Source organism: Schistocerca piceifrons, chromosome 2, assembly GCF_021461385.2.
Source record: "Schistocerca piceifrons isolate TAMUIC-IGC-003096 chromosome 2, iqSchPice1.1, whole genome shotgun sequence".
Taxonomy (NCBI): domain Eukaryota; kingdom Metazoa; phylum Arthropoda; class Insecta; order Orthoptera; family Acrididae; genus Schistocerca; species Schistocerca piceifrons.
In genome coordinates, this window is record NC_060139.1 from 35,987,335 (window position 1) to 36,007,626 (window position 20,292).

The 20,292-nt window shown below is 45.9% G+C and overlaps 1 protein-coding gene across 1 annotated transcript in view; it reads left to right on the plus strand.

Moving 5' to 3' along the window:
* The window catches only part of LOC124774018 (intraflagellar transport protein 27 homolog), a 60,459-nt gene that overhangs the window by 31,043 nt on the left and 9,124 nt on the right, over nucleotides 1-20,292 (plus strand). Inside the window, exon 3 of the mRNA XM_047249449.1 lies at nucleotides 18,442-18,678. Within this exon, the coding sequence (XP_047105405.1) occupies nucleotides 18,442-18,678 (237 nt within the window). The remainder of the gene's footprint in view (nucleotides 1-18,441; nucleotides 18,679-20,292) is intronic.

Here is a 20,292-nt window from a genome sequence, read left to right on the forward strand (position 1 = left end):
TTTTGATGTCCCTGGTTGTAGTTGTAAAGTCCTCTTCCTTTTCATTCAGTCCAGCCCATCGTTATTGGTAGTACATCGTCGCTGTTGGTGTGATTTGCTTTGTTGGCCAGTCTTCAGTTTTTTGCTCCATATGATTGAAAATGTATTTGTACATAAATTTCAAAAATTAACAAAATCAAGCACTTTCTGCAACAGACAAAATTTTATTATTAGTCAATTAATCAAGGATGATTCCAACACTTGTAATCTACCCCTCCTTCCTAATTGCAGCTATTGTTCACAATGAGCAAAGTCTTTTCTGAAGATTAGAGAGGAGTAAGATTACAATAAACTTTTTAGTTTACTTATCTTTTCTTGTAGAGTTGGCTCCAGTTCTTGTTTAGGGGTCTGATACTTGAAGCTGAAATTCTCACATTTTAGGTCCTCATGGTTGAATTGATCTAAATAATTTTGAAGAATGTTGTTGCAGAATTTTTGTTTTTACATAATTTATTTTGTCACATTTTAGTATATCACAGTCTTTAGAATTTTCACATTAACTAAGCCAAAGTTACATTGTTCACCCAAAATACAAAAATAGATCTGATCACATCTGAGGCATGCTTACTACCGCTTCACTTTGTGGTAATGACAATATTAAAAAATAAATAAATAAAATTTAACTGTACATTCTGAGCTAGTACATATTAATTGTAACATTGAAAATAAAGTAATTTCTTTCCATAAATTTTAGCCTGAAATATAACATATTGTGTATAAAATTATATGAAATTTTTCAGAAAAACAGCTGAGATAATGTTGACCTGTCCAAAATTCAAAAAATATTACTGGTATTGACTACTACTATTGAGAAAAAGTGGTGCTAGAGGAGGATGTCATGTTACAACATGTAACATTGTATGTGGTGAAGTGGGCCTCCAATTTCACCCGATATTCTGACTATTCATGTGCCATACTACTGAATGGGTGAAATTTAGTTGCAACGAACAGTAGCAGAGCAGCTTGTTGAAGAGGAATGTAGTTACCTGTCGTACACTAAGCAGCAGGCATTCAGTCTGTTGAGCCTGAAGCTGAACAGTTTCATTTTGAGACATTTCCTGCAGTGGCTCATACATGGTTAAACATTTGATATGATACACAGTAATAATTAAAAGGCATACTCAGTGTAAGGCATGGTAATGTGCACACCATGACACTTAAATGAGCAGGTGAGGCAAGTCTACAGAAATGATTAGCCTCAGTGCCATTTGTTGTACCTCATGAAAATACTCGTCAGTACAATGGTGGAGTCTTTACATTGCTCTGGGAGGAGAATGGGTGAATACTGTTTAACACATAAATATAAGTTCATCTTATTATAATATAGATAAGAAGAATTATTTAACTTTGTACCATTCCATTTCCACAGGAATGTCATGAGTATTTACAACCGTCTCTGAACGTTAACATATCACTTGACACAGACAAAATACAATTCTTTCACTCAGAGGACATTTAACTACAACTTTTACTTAGAATTCTACCTAATAATTTGATCACATAGCTGGCCAACTAGAAAGCAGTGCTGTCTTATAAGGCAGCGAACACGTACCAGGCTGAATTGTACTGCACTCATGTATAAGTAGAAGAACAGTTGTTGTGGCATAGTGAAACAGTTCTGGGCATGGTTATGCTGGTGTGACTCACTTGCTGATGTGACTTGCAGTGACTGTCTTCTCATGTGTTTGTGTTGTGAGCTTTGGCACCTCACTCTTTGGACGACACTGCAAATGTCTTAACCTGCCTTTTGCCAAGCATATTGTAACATAGGCATGTATTTTGGTGAAGAAAGTTGACTTATAGCTTGTATTGTCTAAACAAGCACACATGAGATGCAATATTTTATTGGTCTTCGATGTGTTTTTGGTCCATGGCCTTACTCTGGCACCAGAAAATGTGGCAGCCATTTCCCATTTCCAATACCAAAGAATGTGAAGAACCTGAAGATTTTTATTGGCTGAGATACATATTATGCCTGATTTATTTCCCAAATTGCCACGATAGCCCAACCACTGAATCGATTACAGAGAAGAGAGGTTCATTTTCAGTTGTTGACAGATTGTCACCTAGCATTTCTTGTTGTTGTGGGTTTTCATTTCAAAGGCTGGTCTGATGCAGCTTTCCATATTTCTCTATCCTGTGCTAGTCTCTTCATTTCTGAATAACTGCAACAGTGTACATCCATTTGAACCTGCTTACTGTATTCATGCCTTGGTGTCCCTTTAATTTTTTTACCTCTCACACTTCCCTCCATTATCAAACTGACAATTTCTTCATGCTTGAGGATGTTTTCTCTCAATCAACCCCTTCTTTTAGTCAAGTTGTGCCATAAATTTCTTTTTTCCAGCAGTTCAGTTAAGTACCTCCTCCTTAGTTTCTGGATCTATCCTCTAATTTTGAGCATTCTTCCATAACACTACATTTCAAAAGCTCCTATTCTCTTCTTGTATGATACCCTATTGCCCACATTTTTCTTCGATACAAAGCTACATTCCAGACAAATACATTCCGAAGATACTTATTAACTCTTAAATTTATATTGGGTGTTAACAAATATCCCCTTTTTCAGCAATGCTTTTTATGCTCCCCCCAGGGGGTCCACAACTCTTTTGTGGATACGTGCGTGGCGAGCACGGGGTCCCGAGCCATTGCAGCCTTCTTTCTCTCCCGGGCTGCATTTCCTTTGCCTTCCCCTCCATGCTCCTTTCCCCTCGCCCTCTCCTCTCCCTCTATTGGTGTCCTTGCTTATGTTGGCCCCCGCTATCCTCCTGGTTCTGTTGGTTTTACAATTCGGCTTTGTTGTGTAATCATCTCCTCCTTTTGGCATTCCCTGGTCCCCCTCTGGGGTTTGATCTCCATTACAAAATTTCTCCTCCGTAGTGTGAGCCATTTGGGGAAGAGCACCTTACCTAGTGTCTCCGACGTGCGCCCTCCTAGTACATTCCATCTTTTCTTTCACGTCGTTGTCTGATGCTACGGTGCATAGCCAGCACGGTAGCCAGCCCGTATGGTGGGGTCGCTATGTACCCTTTTGGTTGAGCCCCCTGAACACACAGGGATCACACTTCTGATACCTGAGCTGTGACCTCCTCATGCATGCCTTGGAGTGGTTGCTCGTCATCCTGGAGCATCGGAACTCCCAGCAATGGCCGCCGTGCCAGACGGCCCTTGCTGTGGCTGGGTGGCGCCCGTGAGGAGAGCCCCTGATCGGAGTGGGTGGTATCAGGGCGGACGCTATGCAGATGAAACGCGTACGGGTCCAAAACTCTGGCCGTTCTTCTGCGGCCGTCTCTCTGCATGGAACTGATTCCTCAAGTACTGCTTCTCTTGCCCCTTCGGCCTTCCCTCCCATGGCTACCCCCTGGGAATAGGGTCAGGCCCGTCGTCTAGGGGCAAAACCTTTCCCCCGTTATCTAGTTTGCACCAGGACTGATGGAGATACTTTCACCAGTGTCAAACCTTTATTCTTTGTGGAACACATTGAAGACAAGTTTGGTGAAGTGGACTCCCTGAGCAAGATGCGGTCGGGTTCGTTGCTGATAAAAACTGCTTCAGCTGCCCAATCTACGGCCCTTCGTGCCTGTACCCATCTTGGCACAATTCCTGTGTCCATTACCCCTCACCAGTCTCTAAATATGGTACAAGGTGTGATTTTTCACAGGGACCTCATCCTTCAAACTGATGAGGAACTTCGGGACAATCTCGGACGGCGGGGTGTTCACTTTGTTCGGCATGTTCAGAAGGGTCCTAAAGATAATCGTATTGATACTGGTGCCTTTATCCTGGCCTTTGAAGGGTATACCCTCCCTGAGAAAGTTAAGATTATTGTCTATCGCTGTGATGTGAAGCCGTACATCCCACCTCCTATGAGGTGTTTTAAGTGCTTGCGTTTTGGCCACATGTCTTCTCGCTGTTCCCAGGCCCCTCTCTGTGGTGACTGTGGATGTCCATTCCATGAGGGGAGTCCCTGTGTTCCCCCTCCTGTATGTGTAAATTGTCATGGTAGTCATTCTCCACGTTCACCAGATTGCCCAGTATATAAGAAAGAAAGAAAAAGATATAGGAGTATAAGTCCCTCGATCGTTTAACCTATACAGAGGCCCGTAAGAAATATGCACGACTGCATCCTGTGTCCATGACATCTAGATACGCCTTGGTTACATCTTCACCCCTTCCTCCCCCTTCCTTACCCCGATCCCGGACCCCTCTCCTCCCCCCTCCCCTGCGGCTCCCACACCTTCTCCTATGGGGGTTGCTCCCCCTCCCCAGCCGGAGAAGTGTCCCACTCCTTCGGCGTCTGCCGGTCAAGGGCGCCTCTCCCGGGATGCCCCTTCCCGGCACCTTCCAGGTCAAAGGTCTGCTGCCGCGCGACGACCACGAGAGCCGCGGTCTGTCAGCTCCCAGGTCGCCCGGTCTCTTTCTGTTCCTGATCTTGCTGCAGCTGACTCCTTTATGCCACACAGCCCTCCTCGATCTCAGCCTGAAAAGAAGAAGAAACATAAGTCCTGGGACAAAGAGCCTCTGGTGTCACCAGAGGTCCCTTCCCCGACTTCACAACTGGATTCTGACCTGTCGTTCATGGATGTCGCCCCCTCCTTGTCGGTGACGGGTTGGGACCCAGCGGTATGACTGGATTTAGCGTGTTCAGCCCTCATTTAAACCATCGTTCTGTGGTTCTCCAATGGAATTGTAATGGATACTATCGTCACCTTCCGGAATTGAAATCCCTTCTTTCGTCCTACTCTGCAGCTTGTGTGGTTCTCCAGGAATCTCATTTTACTGATGCTCACTCACCGACCCTCCGTGGGTTCCGTGTTTTCTGTCGAAATCGGGTCGGACCCTTGCGGGCTTCTGGTGGCGTTTGTACGTTGGTCCGTACAGACATTGCTAGCACGTGGATTCCTCTCCAAACTACATTGGAAGTGGTTGCTCTTAGGGTCCACTTAGACTCTGCAGTCACAGTTTGCAATCTTTATCTCCCTCCTGACAGGACTCGCGTTCAGGAAGACGACGGTTCAATCCCGCGTCCGGCCATCCTGATTTAGGTTTTCCGTGATTTCCCTAAATCACTTGAGGCAAATGCTGGGATGGTTCCTCTGAAAGGGCATGGCCGACTTCCTTCCCCATCCTTCCCTAATCCGATGAGACCGATGACCACGCTGTATGGTCTCCTTCCCCAAAAACAACAACAACAACAACTGACAGGACTCTTACAGCTGCTGCCTTAATCACCCTTCTTCAGCAACTTCCTCCTCCCTTCCTCCTCCTTGGGGATTTTAATGCTCATCATCCTTTGTGGGGCAGTGCCTTTCCATCTAGACGAGGTCTTCTTATAGACCAATTTATTGCAGACCATGACCTGTGCCTTCTTAATGATGGCTCCCCTACTCATTTCAGTGCCGGTCATGGTACCTTTTCTGCCATTGATCTTTCTCTTTCTTCTCCCTCTCTCCTCCCTTCATTACACTGGTCGCCACATGACGACCTTTGTGATAGTGACCATTTTCCGTTGATTATCACGCTCCCTTCCCGCTCCCCGATGGACAGGTTACCTCGTTGGTCTTTCCACCGCGCCGTTTGGCCTCTATACACTGCACAGTTCGAGTTTTCTCCCTCTTTGTCGGGTTGTATTGATGACGTCCTATGTGACGTGTCTGACGCGATTGTTTGCGCTGCTAGCCTTGCTGTCCCGCGCTCATCTGGACCATTTCGTCGCCGGCAAGTCCCGTGGTGGAGTACGGCCATTGCCATTGCCATCCGTGATTGCCGTCGAGCTTTGCAACGGTTTAAGAGGCACCCATCCGTAGCCAGCCTTACTACCTTTAAACACCTCTGTGCTAAAGCCCGTTATTTAATCAAACAGGGTAAGCGGATATGTTGGGAATGATTCGTTTCTTCCCTTGATTCTACTGTCCCTCTGTCACGGGTATGGGCTACACTTCGTTCTCTCCAAGGTTGCCATCGGCAGTCCACCCTCCCAGGCCTTCACCTCCCAGATGGCATTTTTATGGACCCATTAGTTCTTGCAGAACATCTTGCGACCCATTTTGCAGTGGCGTCAGCGTCAGCCTCCTATCCAGCTGCTTTCCTTCATGAAAAACAGCTGGCTGAAGCTTCTGCCTTACGTTTCACCCCTTGTGAGTCAGAATCTTACAACGAACCTTTTACTGAATGGGAATTTCTTTCTGCTCTATCTTCTTCTCATGATACAGCCCCTGGCCCAGATTCCATTCATAACCAACTGCTTCAACATCTCAGTGCTCCACAACGGCAACATCTTCTTCGGGTGTTTAACCGTATCTGGCTCCAGGGTGACTTCCCTTCTCAGTGGAGGGATAGCATTGTGGTTCCTGTCCTTAAGCCTGGTAAGAACCCCCTATCTGTTGACAGCTATTGGCCAATTAGTTTGACCAATGTTGTTTGTAAGTTACTTGAATGGATGGTAGCCCGTCGGCTCAATTGGGTCCTCGAATCTCGGGATCTATTGTCGCTTTACCAGTGTGGCTTTAGAGAGGGACAGTCTTCAATCAATCATTTACTACGCTTGGAATCTGCAGTTCGGCAGGCTTTTTCCCAGCGCCGCCATTTGGTTGCAGTGTTTTTTGACCTTCACAAGGCCTATGACACGGCCTGGCACCATCACATCTTACTTACCCTTCATCAGTGGGGTCTTCGGGGCCCACTCCCGATTTTTATCCGCCAGTTCCTGATCCATCGGTCATTCAGAGTTCGAATTGGTACTGCTTTTAGTTCTCCACGGACCCAGGAGACGGGCATCCCACAGGGTTCTGTCTTGAGTGTCCTTCTTTTCCTCATTGCTATCGATGGACTTGTGGCCTCTGTCGGTCCCTTGGTCGCCCCTGCCCTGTATGTGGATGATTTCTGCATTTGGGTTAGTTCCTCCTCGATGGCATCTGCAGAGTGGCAGCTCCAGGTAGCTATACGGCGTGCCTCTGCATGGACCCTCTCACACGGGTTTCAATTCTCACTTTTAAAATCGCGAGTGGTCCACTTCTGTCGCTGTACTACGATCCACCCTGATCCAGAGCTCTATCTCGCTGCACAACGATTGCCTGTGGTCCCACAGTTTCGTTTCCTGGGTCTTCTTTTCGACAACAAGCTCACTTGGCTGCCCCATATCAGACTCCTGAAGGTAGGATGTTTCCGTAAACTCAATGTCCTTCGCTTCCTTGCCCACTCCTCTTGGGGTGCGGACCGTTCCCTCCTCCTCCGTCTTTATCGTGCTCTAGTTCTGTCTCGCTTGGACTATGGTTGTCAAGTTTATGGTTCAGCTGCTCCTTCCACACTGCACGTGCTGGATCCAGTCCACCATCGTGGTATCCGTTTGGCCACCGGTGCCTTCCCTACTAGCCCTATTGATAGTCTCCTGGTTGAAGCTGGGATCCCCCCCCCCCCCCCCCGCCTTTCTGTTCGGCGGACCCAGCTTCTGGTGTCTTATGCACTCACTATCCGTTCCTCTCCCACTCATCCTTCCTATTCTATCCTATTCCCAGACCATGGACGTCGCCCACCCGACTCCCGCCCTCAGGCGGGTTTACCGGTTGGGCTGCACCTTGCGTCTCTTTGCCGTGATTTTCAGCTTCCTTCTTTGTCCTGTCTTCCTCGCTCCCTCCCCTCCACTCCTCCTTGGTTAGTTCCTTGGCCTTGACTTTGGGTGGATCTCCGCCGCGGTCTGAAAGATTCCATCCCCCCGGTGGCGTTCCGTTCCTTTTTCCACCAAATTTTATGGGAGTTTCGGGATGCTGTTGTTTTTTACACTGATGGCTCTAAATCTGCTGATCGTGTTGGGTATGCCTTCACGTCCTCTGTTGGAATGGAAAGTCATCTGCTGCCACCTACATGTGGGGTGTTTACTGCGGAATTGATGGCAATTTCCCAGGCTCTTACCTTTATTAAACAGTCCCAACACAACCGCGTTTTGTTATGCACGGACTCGATGAGTGGCCTTCTTGCTATTGACCGGTGTTTTTCGCGCCATCCCTTGGTCTCTGCCATCCATGACCATCTCGCTGATATTCACCGTGCTGCTTGTTCTATTGACTTCCTTTGGGTCCCTGGCCATGTGGGTATCCTGGGTAATGAGATCGCTGATCGTTTGGCTGGGGGAGCAGTTACTTACCCCCCATTTTCCGTAGCCCCTCCTGCAGCGGATTTACGTATTCACATGAAATCCCACTTCGCACAGTCATGGGCCAATTCTTGGGAGGCTACTCCCCTGTCTAATAAACTTCGTGCAATTAAGGTGACACCAGGCCCGTGGCGTTCTTCCTTTCGCATCTCCCGAAAGGACTCGACCACACTGTGTCGTCTCCGCATTGGCCATACACGGTTGACCCATGGTTTTCTTTTGCGTGATGAGCCACCCCCACTATGTGGTTGTGGAGCCTTCCAGTCAGTAGCCCACATTTTGGTTGAATGCCCCCTTCTTTTGGCTCTGTGTGCTAAGTACAGGCTCCCCCACACTTTACCTTTGATGTTGGCTGACGATTCCCGGATGGTCTCTCTGGTTCTCGGTTTCCTCCGGGAAAGTTGGTTTTATTCTCAGTTTCAAGGTTTTTAATCTCTCTGGTGTTGGGGCAGGGCGGTGAGGGTTTGGGTGTCTCCCACTGTAAGCAGTGTTCGGAAATTCCTGATTCACCTCCCTGACCGAATTCCTCTTTTCTTCCCCTTTTACTCTGTTTTTACCCTTTTTTTTAAGGCTTGGTTAGTCTTTCTATTCCCATACGTACTTTCTACATTATAGCAGTTGTACCTATTAAGTCACAGGTTGTCTTGCCTATGCTGCTTCAGCATAGTGTTGGGTTCGTTCTCTTGCCGACTTCCCTCATTTTGTTTTTTACCAATGACGACATGACTGCCTTTTTACGTTTTTTTCCTTTTTCCGTTTTATTGTTCAGACTTTACTGAGTTGTCCCATTAGCGGAATGGCACATATTTGAAACAAGGGACTGATGACCTTGCTGTTTGGTCCCTTAAACCTCAACCAACCAACCAACCTTTTTATGCTGTAGTCAGTCTGTATTTTATGTCCCCTCTACTTCGGCACTCATTGGTTAATTTGCTGCCTAAATAAGAAAACTGTTCTACGACTTTTAGTGTCTCATTTCCTGCTCCAATTCCTTTAGTATCACCTATTTTAGTTTGAATACTTTCCATTACCCTTGCAGTTCTTAAGCTAGAGAAATTTCTCCAAACTGCTTCTTGCCTGACATTATATCAGCATCATTTACCTCGGACACTTCACTCAGTAGCATTAGGGCCATTGTGTCATGTAAGTACCCAAATTATTCAGAAAGGTCTACCATGTTTACCTCAAGATTCTCACGATGACACAAGAACATTATTCCTAGAGAGAGAAGGAAGCATGGAAGTAACTTTGGTATTCAGAATTTACACATTTTCCTGCATGGTAACAAATGTTATCTAATCACAGAGCATAAGCTGTTGTCATCAACATTTGACACCAAAGTAAAGTTACGTGAATGGACATCCCAGAGGTTTCTTAACAAATTACCCATATTCCATTCACTATTGTACATTGGACCAGCACACAAATGCAGGCATGTTGTCATTTTTCCCTATGGAGCTTGGTGAAGAATTTGATAAACAAGAGAGTGTTTACTTTCACAGTGATTCACAATTGGAGGAACTGGTGGGAGAGTTTCCCATTACTTCCAGAAACTTGACAGCAGCCATGCATAAGGATCCCCTTTTGTCAGTTTGTACAAACTGGTTGGCCGCAGCCCCCCCCCCCCCCCCCCCCTTCAATAGCCCCTCTCAACTTTGTTGTTCCTTTTAATGACATAATGCTCTTCACCTTTACAAAGGTGTCCTATTATTAAATCAAGATGACCATCAGTGGTTAGTGGTACTTCGGAGGTTTTGTGCTCTTGCGTAGAGCAACTACCGCATCAGTCCCACCGGGGCATTTACAGAATGAATAATATGACATGTGTATTGGCCACCGATCAGTGAGGATCCTGCATGCACAGCTTAACAATTCCAAGCTTGTTGGACACAGCAGCTTGAACCACTTTCAGTCTACCAGCTGAGGCCTTTGCCTACCCAACTGTGGGATTAGGCATGTGAATTTTTCAGGCCCATTTCATGGGGCCAAGTAAGTCATTTTAATTGGGTCGTATTCTCATTTCCCATACATCATCAAAAAGTAACAGACCACGATTGAGAACACTATTAAGTCAGTCACCACTGTATTTTATACTGATGGAGCCTCATGTGTTCTGGTTAATGATGATTGACCACAGTTTACTTCCAATATTTATCAACAGCTTTGCACTCAGAATAGAATCAAGCATACTACTGATCATCTGTTTCCCCCTGCCTCTAATCACATGACCAAGAAGAAGAAGTAGCCACACCTTTTAACATAAGTGTCCCAGCCTGGTTGCTTACACTTGGACATATGCTTGACTGCATGCACAGGCTCCAATACTGCCCAGCAGGGCCACCAGCTAGTCCTGATAGCCACATCTTGCAGCATTCATTGCAGCCACTGGAACAAGTTCCTTTTGTGCCACCTGGGTAAGCTCCACCTCCAGATCTTCCATCCATAAGGGGCAGCCCTTCTTGCCCAACAACAGCAGATGTAGGGTCTAGTTCCAGGATGACATCTCAGGCAGTGGGCACTTGGCGTTGCCATTTCTCCAGACCTCGTCAATAACTCTTACTGATTTGGATCTAGACAATATATGCTACTTGCTTTTCTCATGGACTGTGATTTGGACTTTGTTGTTAATCACCAATGTCATTTGGCTAACACAGGGGTTTTCCTGTCTGCCTAAGGCAGAAAGTCATCACTCACCATTCAACTGACTTTTGTGTTTTCAGTGGACAAATTAACATCACATGGGTGCACTGAGAATGTAGTTTGTATCTGATTCTTTACCAGTCAAATCTAAAAACAATGTTCTCCAGTGCTGATGTGTGAGTTATTCAATGAACTTAAAGAGTACCCTATTGACTATGAGTTATCCACCTCCACAAGCCCTTTTCTTTTGTGTATTTTTAGAAGAGTCATAAACTGTTATATTCTGTGATTTAATTGTAAATAAGTTGTGCTTAAAAAAGTGTGTTGCTGAAGAAGCAGACACACGATAAACAGGTTGATGGTCATTTTCAAAATGATGTTGGTAAGTGACATGACCATTTTTATAAAGGTAGGACATACCAGTGATGTATATGGAATCAGCTACATTGGATGAGTAAAGTCTTGTATCTGTGTCTTTCTCGCAGAGGTGACCCTTGTAGGAAATAATTCGGAATAAGGGTGCCAAAGGATTATCCAGGATATGTCACATGCTGAGCAGACAGTGGAAGATAACTTTGGAAAGGGTAGAAGATTTTTGCCAGAGGATATTCCTTATTATTTTTTATTATTTATTTAAGAGTCCTGTAATGGTAATATTGCAATGTATACAACAGCCATCAGGCCAGTCTGAAGGAACTACAGACTTTTCTTACATTATTTATCCAACAGTGACACTATAATGTTGAGAACCTTTTTTAAAAAAAAGCATCAAAGGATGGTAAAGTTTTGTTTTTATGCATGCTTCCTCACAGAATAGAAACAGTACTTAATTAAGTAATCCTTTATGAGCATTTTGAATTTATCCCTGCCCATTAATGGATTTACATAACTCACTATTATGAAAAGGACAGATTTCTACACTCCACTTAGAGGAGGCACTGAGTTATAACTAGCACAATGAAAAGATTGCTAAACATTTAAGCTTTCAGACAAAGATGACCTTTCTTTGGAAACAGAAAACACACGAACATTCATCAAAAAATGATGAGTAGCAATCTATCCTTTTCATAATGTTCTTATTCTTGTTCCTCCTAGACTTCCCATTGTTTGATTTATGTAACTCAGTAATACATAATACAGTTTGATGCTTGGATGAAGCTAGTCTTTCTGGAATAGTGTTGTACGTTTCTGACAAATATGCATACAGTATGTTTGTTATGTATATTTGCTGCGCTCAGATTAATTACAGGAGGTACCATGAACACTACTGTTCAATTTTACTTTTGTAATGCTCATATTTTGTAATATTTACACGGGGAAGTGGTTGAAATTTAAGGACCTGGTAAAGAGTTGTACTCTCTGGTGACACTATTGTTCAATTTTTCTTTTATAATGTTTACACTGTCTAATATTTACATACAGGCAATAGTTTAAGGATAACGTAAAAAGGTGTCCTCTCTGCTGAATGGTATTGTTCTGGTTTTTGTGCTATAGTGGATGCAATATTGTGTAGGATATAGTTTGCTACCTCATGCTATAAGTAGCTGACTGCATATACCTTCAAGAAATACCTAGCTTGTTAAACATAGGTGTTTACCTGGGTAGAGATCATTTTTCAAGGCTATGTGGTGTGTTGCCTTAATGCGTACTCAAGGAACTACTTGGCATAAATTATTGTTTATGTTTTCACATTTGTTAATCCCAGTAGTAGCCATCATCCTTTTTCAATAAAATTATTTTATTCTACTCTGGCTATAACCGTTTTGTGTCATAGTGTCTCATTGTTTCTTCTCACTTAGGCCATTTATTGTCATGGAGTTTATGTTTTTAATTGTTGGTGGGATCAATCCAATAACACCAACTGATTGCCATATACATATAAAATTCCCAGGCATTGGATGACAATACACTCCATCAGTGATACGTTTTTGTGTTGTTAGCTGAATGCGGCATCATGTTGTCAAAACGTTGTGACAATGTGACCCCATAATTGAGCTGATGGTTTCTGAAAAAGTATATGTTTGAGTCTACAGTCAAAATTTATTTTGCCTGCTGGCTACTACTTTTGGTACACAGTACTACCCTCAGGCCATCCCTTGGCAAGCAGTTGTTACACTTGCTTCCCAAGTAAGTCTGTCCAATATCAATAGGTATTTGACACAACTACTTGGGAAGCAAGCATGATGACTGTAGTAACACTGTTCATGTTTTACGTCGCACTTCACTTAGCGTAGACTGGGACTGTGTCCTAGGCATGCCCGATATTAACTGACTGGGCACGGCCCATGCTGCCTGAGTTGTTGTTGTTCCGCCGGCAGAGGTCGCATCCGAATTCTCATGTGCCCTCTGGTGGACGGGACTCTACTTGTGGCAACTACCGTCTGTGACGCGCCGTGCCGATGTGCGACTCCCGCGATCTTTCTGATGGCTACTGCACTCCTCCTCCTTCGTGGTGTGAAGCCACTGTGATCCACTGCGTCGGAAGATGGAGCATCAGGCAGGAGCGATGACCTTCACTTCCATTGGAAGGCTGGAGTCGAGGGGATCTGCCAACCCTCGAGCTGGAACCTTCGAATACGGCTGGAAGTGACCCACACGAAGAGGCCCCCGTCGTCCCACCACCAGAGCCCGGGACAGAACGGGCGACAAGCTGTTGAACTCCGGATCCTATTCCACCTCGGGAGGGGCAAGACCCAGTGGCAGGGACAATGGGTAAGGGACAACCACAGGTGAACCAACCTCCTGAGAAACCGGGCCTGCGAGGGGGGCCGGCTCTCGCTGGGGCATCTCTAACAATGGCGATGCCGGTGCTGGAGCTACTGGAGGCTGCCAAGGCCGAGAACCATTGCAGTGCGGCAGAGTCACAGCGGGGAGAGGCAGTAACGCCCCTTGAGAAACCAACACGGGTGCTGGCAATGGGGAAGCCGGTGCCCAAGATGTCAGATGGTAGGTACCTAAACGTGGACGTAGCTGATTTTGGTGACGACTTACCACCCGGTCCCCCGCCTGCAAGGTATAGAGCCGGCGGTCATTTCGGCGCAGGACCACCGCTGGTATCCAACGTGGATTGCGACCAAACCCACATGCCCGGACCAACCTACCCAGTGGAAAGCCAGGTACTCTGTTTTGCGAAGACTGGCGAGGACCAGGCCGGAGGAGGTGCAGCAGAGTCCTAGGTTGGCGCCCGTGGAGGAGCTCTACGGGGCTGCGTTCTCCCATTGGTGTGGTCCGGTATGCCGTCAGGAAAAACGTCAATGCCTCCTCCGCAGGAAATTCGTGCACATACTTTTTCATCTGCGTCTTAAATGTGCGCACCATGCGCTCGGCTTCCCCATTTGATTGTGGATGAAAGGGGGGAGAGCAAACGTGCCGAATACCGAAGCGCCTACAAAAATCCTGGAAGGCCTGCGAAATAACCTGCGGTCCATTGTCCGAGACCAGGGTGATCGGCAGACCTTCCACAGAAAAGATTTTTGCTAGTGCCTGGATTGCAACTTCTGAAGTGGTTGAGGAGCAGCGAACCACATATGGGAATCGGGAATAAGCATAAATGATAATGAGCCAAAAGCCATTGAGAAACGGACCCACAAAATCGATGTGAACACGTTCCCATGCTTGGGTTGCCGGCGGCCATGAAGAGAATGCCACCCTGGGAGATGCCTGTTGGCTCGCACACTGGGAACAGGCAGCCACCAAGTGCTCAATTTCTCTGTCAGTACCGGGCCAGTACACATGTCTGCGAGCCAAGGTTTTAGTACGGGAAAAACCCCAGTGCCCCTCATGTAATAACCTGAGGACCTCCCTTCATAAACTTGCAGGAACAACCACGCGAGGAGCTGTATCATCATTAGCCAGAAGGAGAACTCCTTCCAATACCGAGAGGCGGTCTCGTAGAACAACATAATTACGAAGAGGGTCCGAGGCCCGGCCTGGAGGGCGGGATGACCACCCCTGCTGAATGAGGTGAACTACTTGCCGGAGAACCGGGTCAGCTGCTGTTTCCCTGGCGACTCTAGAACCAGTGACCAGGAAGCTATCAACCGCTTGACGGGACGCCACATCCAAATGAAAACACATAATCTCCTCTCGATCGAACTTAGGATCCGGACCCACCGGAAGACGGGAAAGAGCGTCGGCGTTGGCATGCTGTCCGGTAGGGCGAAAATGAATGTCATAATGGTACTTAGAGAGGAACAAGGCCCAGCGCTGTAGTCTGTGGGCCGCCCTATCCGGAATCTGAGAGGCGGGGCCAAATAACGATATTAACGGCTTATGGTCAGTGATTAACTGAAACTTCGTGCCATACAAGAAAGGGTGAAACTTGGTAACAGCATAGAAAATGGCCAAAGCCTCTTTCTCCACCTGGGAGTAATGGGCCTGCGCGGGACTAAGAGTTTTAGATGCAAACGCCAGTGGTTGCTCAGAACCGTCCGTGTTGCGATGGGCCAGGACCGCCCCCACCCCATACTGCGAAGCATCTGTAGCCAGGACCAACAGCTTATGGGGGTCAAAAGTGGCCAAACAAGGCGCTGATGAGAGGAGGCCCTTCAACGAGGTGAACGCTCGCTCGCATGCGGGGGACCAATCAAAAGGAACACCCTTGTGCAGAAGGCAGTACAGGGGGTGGGCTATGGTGGAAGCCCTGGGAATGAACTGGTGGTAATAGGCAATATTGCCTAAAAAAAGCTTGTAACTCTTTCAGCGAAGCGGGCCAAGGAAGGTCGACGATACCTTGGACCAAACTTCCTAGTGACTGGACGCCGTGCTGAGTGATGGTGTAGCCCACATACTCAATGGACGGTTGGAAGAAGTTTGACTTACACAGGTTGCAATGCAAGCCCACAGACCTGAATTTGAGAAAGAGGGTGCGAAGGTTGTGCAAGTGTTCCTTCGTGCTGCGGCCTGTGACAATTATGTCATCCAGGTAATTAATACAATGAGGGATTGTCGACGTGACATGCTCAAGATAACGCTGGAATATCACCGGGGCACTGGATATTCCGAAGGCCAACCGCTGGTATTGGTAAAGGCCAAACGGGGTGTTGACGACCGCCAGCCGTTTGGAGTCCTCATCAAGTGATATCTGATGATAAGCCTCTGAAAGATCGATTTTCGAAAAATATTGGCCTCCCGCCACGACAGAGAACAATTCATCAGCACAAGGCAAAGGATAGGTGTCCACCACCAATTGGGAATTAATGGTGGCCTTGAAATCGCCACAAAGACGTAATTTGCCCGAGGGTTTCCTGACAATAACGAGGGGAGAAGCCCACTCACTAGAAGAAATGGGAAGAACGACCCCTAGGGCTGTCAGCCGGTCTAGCTCCTCTTTTACCTGAGGGTGGAGAGCCAAGGGGATCTGCCTCTCGCGTAGAAAACGCGGGCGAGCCAACGCCTTCAATGTTAAGTCTGAAACACGCCCCAGGCCCTCCTCAAAGATATCTGGAAAGTCTGAGATCAAAGATTCCAATGAATGATAGGGAACATCTTTGGAGACCAACTGTATGGTGTCAGCAATAGAAAAACTGAAAGCTTGAAAGGCATCCAGGCCAAAAAGGTTAGCGGAGCTCACATCACTGACAACAATAAAAGTAATAGGCCGAGTGACTGATTTGTAAGTCATGTCGGCAGTGAATTGACCCAGTAGGGGAATGAACTGTTTACCATACTGCATAGACGCCAGTAAACTGGCGCCAACGGGGGCGATCCAAGGTCGGAATAAGTTTGTGCATTCAACAACGAAACTGGTGCGCCCGTATCTACTTGCAGTTGTAACCGGCGCGACCGAACTGACACCTCGATAAAGAGTTTGCGTGCCGATGCGACGGGAGTCTGGCCAGATGAAACTTCCTGAATTTCAATGTCCATGTCCTCTGTACCTGCTTCCTTTGATTCTTTTGAGGCTGAGCGGCAAACTTTAGCAATGTGACCTTTTTTATTACATTTGCGACAAACGGCCCAACGCTGGGGGCACTCTGATCGATCATTATGTATATAGCACGACGCACAGGATGGCAACAGGGGCCGGCGGCTGGAATTCAGTTTACGCGCAGTGCATGAGCGGCTGTAACGGCCGGATTGTACCACTCGCACGTCGTCCACCCCGGACGCAGTGGAGGCGGCCGCGCCGCCCTGAACCGCCGCAATGTCGCACCACGCTTCCAACAGTTGACCTGCGGCGTGAGAGACTTCATACGATTGAGCAATGGACAGGACTTCCTCAAGGGAAGGGTCTTCCAACTGCAGGGCCCGTTGCCGGGCCTTCCTATCAGGGGCCGAACGAACAATGACGTCGCGTACCATAACGTGGGCATATGACCCTCGTGACTGCTCCGTGACAAAATGACGCTTGCGACTAAGACCATGCATGGTAGCGGCCCATGCCCGGTAAGACTGATGGAGCTGTTTCTTGCATTGATAGAACTCGACCCGAGCCGCCACAACATGCGTGTGGCGGCGATAATATGAGGACAGCAATGAACACAATGCGTCAAAAGACAAGGACAGGGGTTCCTGCAACGGCGCGAGCTGCCACAAAACTTGATACAGCGAGGGAGATATCCAAGACAAGAAGAGAGTACGACATACCTCCGCATCGGCAACATGAAACGCCTGGAAATGCTGCTGAAGGCGATGTTCATATGCGTCCCAATCCTCTGCCGTCTCGTCATACGGGGGAAAGGGAGGATGGAACGGCGCTGGAGCAGACTGCGTGGAGAGCAACACCGGAAGCACTTGTTTCATGGTGACCATGAGCTCCGTCTGCTGCTCAACCAAAACCCGCACTAAATCCTCCATGCCATGGATAAGCTGCGAAACCAGAACAACGATGCAACACGCGAAAGAACGACCCTACTCATCGCCAATTGTGTAGTAACACTGTTCATGTTTTATGTCGCACTTCACTTAGCGTAGACCGGGACTGCGTCCTAGGCATGCCTGATGTTAACTGACTGGGCATGGCCCGTGCTGCCTGAGTTGTTGTTGTTGCTGTTGTTGTTGTTCTTCCGGCAGAGGTCGCGTCCGAATTCTCGTGTGCCCTCTGGTGGGCGGGACTCTACTTGCGGCAACTACCGTCCATGACGCGCTGTGCCGATGTGCGACTCCTGCGATCTTTCTGATGGCTACTGCAAAAGACTCCTTGCTAGTGGATGACTTGAGGATGGTATCGTGTAGCGAAACCAGTAGCCAGTAGACAAAATAAATAAATATGACTGTAGATACAACCATGCAATTTTCCAGTACTGTAATGGCTGCTGTTCCAACAACAATATGTCAAGAATATGTAGAGCGAGAAGATTTCATTAATGTAATTAACTAGAAAAGCCTGCATTCCTATACAGCACACTTTATACTTTGAGACACTGCACTAACATGGATCAATCACTCATGTGTATTTATGTCATGTTTTGATAATGAAATAAATGGTCAGTGAAATACTGTCCCACTAGGTAGTGCAATAAGTATAATTAATTTAATTTAATTTCAGAACTATCAGTCAACCCTTTCCCTTTCATCTTTCGTTCCTGCAAAATTTTGCTCACCCATGTTTTCCATTTACCGTTTTATTTTATAATGTGAAAATATCACTCAGTGACATTTTCTGTTTTCAGTGGAATGAACCAAACATGATGATGGTTCTTTATGATGTTACATCGGAATCATCATTCCAGGCTGCAAGTCAATGGACAACACTGGTTCGGAGTTTCATACCTAAAAAGTTTGCAGATGTAGCACCTGGGATCTTGTTTGCAAATAAAGTTGATCTCGTTGAAAGAAGAACTGTTAATGAACAAATGGGAACTGAAACAGCCGAAAAATTTGGTCTTCATTATTTAGAAGGATCTGCTGTATGTTAAGAAAAATTGTCATTTTTATAAGTTTAATTTATAAATCTTATTTTTATCCATAAAATTAAATTCAAGAAACAAACCTAATGCATTGAAGGTTTAGCAGGAACATATTACTAGCATTGACTCAGTAATAAATGACACGTGCATTTGCACAATCATATTTGATTTGGAACATGATCACAGAGATAAACATATTGTTAGTATCATATGTCAATGAGGAACTTGAAACTTGCAGTGTGTGGCAGGAGCCTTTAGAGGAACTAAGCCTCAAGTTCAAAAAAATAGTTGATCATGTACTGGATAGAGATGTACCCAGTAGAACAGTTCATAATGGGAGGGAATTTCCACGATATACAGTCACTATAAAGAAACTTCTAAAGCAACAGAGATTACTACATAATAAGTGTAAAACAAAGCATAGGGCTATAGATAGAGAGATGCTGAATGAAACGCGTTTGGCTGTCAAGAGAGCAATGCGTGAAAGTCTCAGCAATTATCGTAGCAGAATATTGTCAAATGATATTTCATGAAGCATAAAGAAATTCTGGTTGTATGTAAAAGATTTTAATGACACCACAGTTAGTGTCCAGTTCCTAGTGAAAGAGACAGAAACTGAAACTGAGGACAGCTAGGCAAAATTGGAAATGCTTAAATCCATTTTCAAATGTTCCTTTACAAAGGAAAACTCAGGAGAATTGCCACAGTTTAATCTTCAAGTCACTGATAAGATGAATGAAATAAGTAGCAGTGTCGGTGGTGTTGAGAAATAGCTGAGATCATTGAAAGTGAACAATGCTCCAGGATCCAATGGAATTCTATCAGATTCTATACTGAATTAGCTCCAGAGTTAGCCCCTCATCTAACCATAATCTATCGTAGATACCTCGAACAAAAACCTGTGCCCAGTTCTTGGAATAAAGCACCGGTCATATCTGTCTACAAGAAGGGTAGTAGAAGTGATCCCCAAAACTGCCATCCAATATACGTGACGTTGATTTGTTGTAGAATCTTAGAACATATTCTGAGCTCAAACATAAGACATGTCTCAAACAAAATGTCATCCTCTGTGCCAACCAGCACGGTTTTCGAAAACATCGATCATGTGAAACCCAACTTACACTTTTCTGACATGACATACTGAAAACTTTGGATCAATACAGTCAGATACATGCAGTATTTCTTGATTTCCAAAAAGCATTTGACTCAGTACTACACCTATGCTTATTGTCAAAAGTTTGATCATGTTGTTGTTGTTGTGGCCTTCAGTCCAGAGACTGGTTTGATGCAGCTCTGCATTCTACTCTATCCTGTGCAAGCTTCTTCATTTCCAAGTAACTACTGCACACTACATCCTTCCGAATCTGCTTGGTGTATTCATCTCTTGGTCTCCCTCTATGTTTTTTACCGTCCACACTGCCATCCAATACTAAATTGGTGATCCTTTGATGCGTCAGAACATGTCCTACCAACTGATCCCTTCTTCTAGACAAGTTGTGGCACAAATTCCTCTTCTCCCTAATTCTATTCAGCACTTCCTTATGAGTTACATGACCTACCCATATAATATTCAGCATTCTTTTGTAGCACTGCATTTCGAAAGCTTCTATTCTC